This window comes from Siniperca chuatsi, linkage group LG11, assembly GCF_020085105.1.
Source record: "Siniperca chuatsi isolate FFG_IHB_CAS linkage group LG11, ASM2008510v1, whole genome shotgun sequence".
NCBI lineage: Eukaryota > Metazoa > Chordata > Actinopteri > Centrarchiformes > Sinipercidae > Siniperca > Siniperca chuatsi.
Window position 1 is genome coordinate 2,481,132 of NC_058052.1, and position 6,516 is coordinate 2,487,647.

The 6,516-nt window shown below is 38.8% G+C and overlaps 1 protein-coding gene across 2 annotated transcripts in view; it reads right to left on the reverse strand.

Annotated features, from left to right (window-relative positions):
• Positions 1-6,275, reverse strand: part of slc18a2 (solute carrier family 18 member 2) — a 35,217-nt gene extending 28,942 nt beyond the window's left edge. For both annotated transcript variants that reach the window (XM_044214804.1, XM_044214805.1), the window contains exons 1-3: positions 6,121-6,275; positions 5,786-5,973; positions 2,160-2,490 (exon numbers count right to left, since the gene is read on the reverse strand). In XM_044214804.1, the coding sequence (XP_044070739.1) occupies positions 2,160-2,490; positions 5,786-5,918 (464 nt within the window). In that variant the 5' untranslated portion in view covers positions 5,919-5,973; positions 6,121-6,275. The remainder of the gene's footprint in view (positions 1-2,159; positions 2,491-5,785; positions 5,974-6,120) is intronic.
• Positions 6,276-6,516: the final 241 nt, after the last annotated feature.

Below are 6,516 nucleotides of genomic sequence, written 5' to 3' on the forward strand. Positions count from 1 at the left end.
TTTTGCACTGACCCTCGTGGGGCATGGAAAAGTACTGGCCCAAGTTTCGTGTTAATCAGATAAACCTATGTGGAGATAGGACATCATTTCCTGTTTCACTGCAACCTACAGGAAGTGTAGTCACGTCCAAGGAGGAGTTTGAAAAAGTAGGTTCTGCATATTTCGCAATTTTGTGGGGAAAAAAGTACATGCAGAAATAGGTGTGGCCTATATCACGAGATCCAGCTCAATTCAGGGAACGTGTGCATGTAAGGTTTTCGAATGTGCGACATACTATGTGGGAGTTACTGGCCAAAACGTGTTTAGCTTGATTATAGCACCACCTGCTGGTTGATATGTGTCATTTTAGGTGTCTGAGGTGTGTGCACGGTTCTATACCACCCCTGTGCATTTCACTTGCATAACTCTTACAGTGTAGGCTGCAGTACCACTTTTATCAACAGAAAACTAAAAAAATCTGAGCGATTTCAATAAGTTCCCAGCACCGCTGGTACTGAGCACCACGATGCCTTGCATTTGTGGTTCCCAGCCCACTCTGCTTCGCTGCTTGGATCCCCAAATATCTGGCTCTTTAGCAGCTAAATGCTCACCAGCTAGTCGCTAATCAGAATCAGAAATACTTTATTGATCCCCGAGGGGAAACTCCTGGTCTGACTGATGTTTGGTGCGGAGCCGTTAGCATACAGTGGGTTTATTAGAGCTTTTTCACTGAAAACAGCAAAAATAGGGGCCGATGAGAGTCTGCTAGCCAGGCAAACAAAGCAATGAGATAAAGGAGAGTAAAAGACTTCGTAGAGCTAAGGAGTTCCTTGCAACACCACCTTTCACATTAAACATAGTCATTTGATCCATTGTTAATTTAAAAAATACTGACTAGTGAATGCAGCTTTTTGTGCACTTGAATGCGATGTCATTTGAAAAACAGGTTGGAATTCACATTATTCTCTATGCAGTTCTAATTTGCACAGCCACCTTCTTCCCAGACAATCTATTCAAGGAACTTCTAAGCACTGTCCCTCCATAAATGAAGTCATCTCTGTACAGATCTGGTATTGTTCTATTCCAGCAATATCAGTTCAGTTCAGTAATGTTCAAGTGAAGGTTAAGTTAGCCACACAGTTGAGTCAAAGAAACAAAACAATGGCAGTAAAAGAAGCCCACCTGCACATCCTGCTTTCCCTTTTCATGGCCAGAATGAAAAAAGGCTTTCTCCCGGTTGCATTTGAAATCAGATAATATTCATTTTAAAACTTAATTTCTATTACTAAAAAAGACATTCAAAAAGGCAAATTCCAATTCAGTTTTCAAGACACAAATCACAGCATTCACTCAACTTATGCACATACCATAAACAGAACTTATAATTCAATCTTTTTTGGCTCGTAGGACAATTTTACAATTAGATTTATTCCTGATTTCTGAGCAAAAAACTAGCCAAAAGCTTTACTTTTAGGTTGAATGTTTTGAAGCTTTCATTTTTAATATTATCAATTACAATTAGTGTAAGTGAAGCTATGGCACAAATCTCTGTTTATTCCCTCTTAATATTGTCTTAGTTTTTTGTAGATTTTTGTATTGGTACTTCTGCTGTCAGCTCATGTTTGAAGTGGTATCTTTAAACTACTTGTGATTTTATGGAATGTAGAGCAGAAAGATTGGCTTATCGATCAACTGAAATATAATTGGCAATTATCTTAATAATTGATCAACCCTTGTCATTTTTCAAGCAAAAATGTTCATGCAAAAAATTTCAAGCTTTGAAATTTAGATTTTCTGCTTTTATTTTACAATTCAGTGCTGTGCCAAAAAAAAAAAAAATAGTGCCCTAAAAAATGGTTTCACCCAGTGATCTATGCTTATGTTGTCTTCTGTGTAGTTTGTCATGTAATAAATGATTTATATTCTAGAATAAATTGCAGCTTGTGGTTTAAGATAAGAATCACAAACATGCATGATTTCTGTTCATTATGTCACAACTATGTGGGGTTCAATTGCTTTTACTTATTATTCTCTAACACAAATTTCCTACTGCTATTACAAAGGCAGCAATATTATTCCAGGTTTCCTGTGAAGACCATTAACCAGCTAATTCCCCCTGTTGCAAATGCTACATAACTAATGCCTCCATGCAGAAACACAAAATGAAGATAAAAACCTACCTGTTTGTGAGCGGCCCTATGAAGGGGTTGACAATCAGCTGTACAGTGGCCTTGGAGGCAAACAGCAATCCCACTCTGACATTCTCATTGAGCAGCTTGCTGGTGGACTGGGGGCAGTCGGAGGAGTTCTTTGGCAGCTCTGCAGCAGCGGGGGCCTCGGGGACCAGGTCAGTAGACCTGGCTGTGGTATTGGAGCCCGAAGACCTCACAGTGTTGTCGTATAAGGACACAATGTTGTGGAAGGCTCCTGGAGGCTGTGACAAGGTGTTGTTGTTCATCACCACGTCTGTTGACTCATCCAGGTTGTACAAATAGCTGGGAATGATGGGAACTGGTGGGCATAAAGAGGTGAGAGGAGATTGATGTAATGAAATATGACACAACCACTGACTGATGCTCACTGGCATGATGCTAATCCAGATGTCACTGCAACATATGTCAGCAGAGAACAAGGAGGGTTCCTCAAGGGTGATTCACTAGCACTACCCTAAAGAAGAAAGAAGAAACCTTAAAGAAGCCAAGGTTCTTTAACCATTTAAATGGGCTGGTTGACCACATAACCCCCCCATGAAAACAACTACGCCCACATTTCCCACGTAGCTCTGGTGATATCTATCCGTGCAGATAGTTTCAGATATCAGCCTCTGAAACTTCTGACACAGCCCTATACAATGGAAGTGAATGGAATTAATTTGTGGTGCTCAAAGCACTGAATATTTACATTCGAACGAGTCAAAACTAACGTGCCTTTAAAGAAACAATGGCCCACCTCCTCTAGACATTCAACCTTGGTATCAACAGTAATCATAGGAACTGTTGACAGTGAACTCTGTGGATTATCCAGAGTAACTGGGTCACTGTTTCTGGAAAGAAATGTTTCATTCCACAAAAGATATTCCATTTACCTCCCCTGTAATGGGGTGGTGGGAGAGGTTTTGAGGAAATGTGTATTGAACAATGCAGATTACATCTAGATTATTTCCGTTTGATGGAATGGTGCAGCCATCTATTGCACATAGTGTAAACAACATAGAGCTTTAATTAAGTGTTAGATCCAGCGGCATCATTAGGGCATTCAATGCTTCAGCCCAGCATATTTTAATATTTTTTGGTCTGAAAAAAGCTGGCACTCTTTTATTGGTAGAAAGAGGCTCAGAACAACATGCAACAAGGTCCCCGGCTGGATTTGAACCAGGGAGGTTGCGGTTCATGGTCAGCCCCCAAAACCCCAAGGCCACCGGAGCAACCCAAAACCCTGACATTCTAATATAGCTGAGCAGAACTTCCTTTAGAGTGTGTGTGTGTGTGTGTGTGTGTGTGTGTGTGTGTGTGTGTGTGTGTGTGTGTGTGTGTGTTGGGGGGATAAGATAGCACTGCAGATGACGTGACGCAGACAGGCAGCAACACGCTGATGGGTGAATGTTGAAGCTGCTGGTAACAGAAAATAAAGAGGAGGATGCATGCAGACATTTGCATAGCAAGAATTTTCAGAGTGATTCGGTCAGACATTACAGGTCGAGAAAGCAGGACTGGTATTAAAAAACAATCTAACTTTTTTGATCTTTCAAGAACTAAATGTAAACAAACAATTTAGGAACTGTTTCTGTTTCCTCACATGAAGGACGGTGACTAACAAACATATCACCAAAATCTATGGTAAGCTGACTTTTTGACAAGGACACATTGTGTTTACATTCTCTCTGGCACACTGCTGATCCTTGACAAGCTTTGTCAGTTAAGCTATTTGCCTTTTTAACATAGTGTGGGGGCATGCAGATGAAGAGTGGTAGTAATTAATTAAGGATCAAAAGAAAGACTGATGCAGCACCCTTTCAACAAATGCTTGATGTGTCAGTCTTCTCCTGGACTAGCAAACCTCTTAATCAACACTTATCTTAACAATGTGTGTTCTATTGCAAAACATGTTGCGGTAAACACGTCTTTAAAATATGAGTTTGGGTGATTGGTTACTAATACAGTATGTTAAGGCTTGAGATTATAAAGTAACAGCCAGACTGTTGGCATTGACAGTAGAAGTAAATCTACAAAAACAATAATCAACAAAGAAAAGAAAATTATTTACATGGTAAACCAAACTATACATTATTTTCACATTTTACATTTTGTATGTGCGAGAGAAAGAAAGAAAGAAAGAGATAAACATGAACTAGACATATTAATTATGGCCTTATACTGACTGTTGATGATGCCAAATAACTAATATACTATACTCATATATGGAATTTGACATATGGGCAAGGAGTTAATTCTGGGCTTGTCTCTATAAAATTCTTGAAAAAGAAAATTCTTGTCTCTATAAAATTCTTGAAAAAGATCCAGAGTCACATGGACAATGTGATCGACTTATTACCTACACACTGAACTAATTTTATGAGAGCCTGTAAGAAATCAACAGTGAACTGTTGATGCTGGTCTCATTCATTAACTCTTCTTACAGTGTAAAACTGAGCACATTCATTTTTTACCTTCGAAATCTATTAATGTACCCATTAATAATGATGTAAAACGTTTTTAAATGGGATTTAAGGGCATAATTAATGCCATTTTTAATATATTAAGGTATTTTAATGGATTATGGGGTTAAAAACCCATTCAACCATGAAGATAATCTATTGAAAACCACTTAATATATTACAATCAATTAATTTATCCATAAATAATAATAGGCACACCTATTAAATACTGAATAAGCATCCCTTCAAAAATTAATTTGCACCTACAAATATTTACAGAACCCAAATGAAAACCAAAGTCCCAACCCCAATAACACCTTAAATTGATATTTAATGGATTATCAAATGTTTCAAATTATACGTAAATTAAGGGGAAAGTCGTGCATCCCTTAAAATCCTACTTAATTTGTTAATTAAGGGGTCTGTAGCAACCTTACTAAATGCCTTGTTTTAGATTAAGGTGTGTTGTGTTAAATAGGTATAGCTCTGGAAATGATATGGGATGATGATAATTTATGATAATTTACACAGGAGAATGCGTTTTGGAAAAATAACAGAATGACCATACAATATGTTATAATAGCCTACCTAAAGTCTATTGTTACTTTATTAACTGGATTGTAGGCAGGTGGACATGCACAATTTACTTTAGAGCCAGTACATTACCATATTGAGGGATTTTAAATAGTAGGCTGAGAGGTCAATATTTGAACATGAGCTCAACTCTGATCTTGTAGTTTTCAGTCATTCTAATGGAGATCAATGTCAAGCGGGTATTATTAGATATAAAAGCTAAATCTAATACATTAAAATGTACATCATCAGTGTTCCAGTTTGGTGACCTGCCACTTGCACTATATTTCACATTTTACATATATAATATGGACAACGTCAACACTTAAGTAACTTATCAGTTTACTAAATGTGGCACACATGGGTTGTGAATTCGATGTGGGGACACATTTGAGGATTTAGTCCACAGAGAGCACTATGGGAGCGCCATGCAGACTGGGGCAACAGGCCGCGCTGTATTCGAAAGACAACTCGGCATATTTACATATTTGGTGAACTGGACTACCTGTTTTTAAAATAAAATAAATAAAATCAACTTTGCAGAGATGTAAAGAGGTGAGAAAGCAGGAGTGCACCTACCGACTACAGTCAGCAGCATGTTATCCAGGAGCAGAGCGACGAACACAATGAAGAGAATCAGTTTCCTCGACTGTCGCTCCTCTCTGAGCCATTTGATCAAATTAAACTGCCGAAGTGCATCTAATCTCCCCATGGTGTTATTCCCGAAAAGAGCAAAACAATAGAAAACAGACGGATGACAAGTACTCCTGCAGAGACAGAGACAAGTGGCAATGATAGGTCAGTAACTTAAAAAATAAAATTCCTACCAGTCTATATGAAACAGTTGAGAAATCAGAAATAACAAACTGCTCAGAATGTGTGACAAAGTGAGCGCTGCAGAGTAGAAATCTTACCTTAGACGCACAAGGGCCAACAGCAGCAGCAGCAGCGGAGCGGAGCTGGGGGAGGAGATGCTGTCTTTCTACTGACTGGATCCACTGGCACTGCTGACGTCATTCAACCTTTATGTGTAGGTTCCTGTCAGACCTACCTTCAAACATTCAAACCAGAACTACTGGATTAGAGCATGATAATACAGCCTAAACAATAGAACTGCAATGGTAAACAGGATAACAGACAACACACACAAAACCTAAAACTGGGCATTAATGATGATGTAGACCAGTACTGACCTGATGCAACCTTGGATGTGGAGCCAACTAATCTCGTTTCATACACTTTTGACAAATGGAGATTACCACCTAAACATGTGCTCAGAGGTATTATTCATGATTTACCACCTGCCTGAG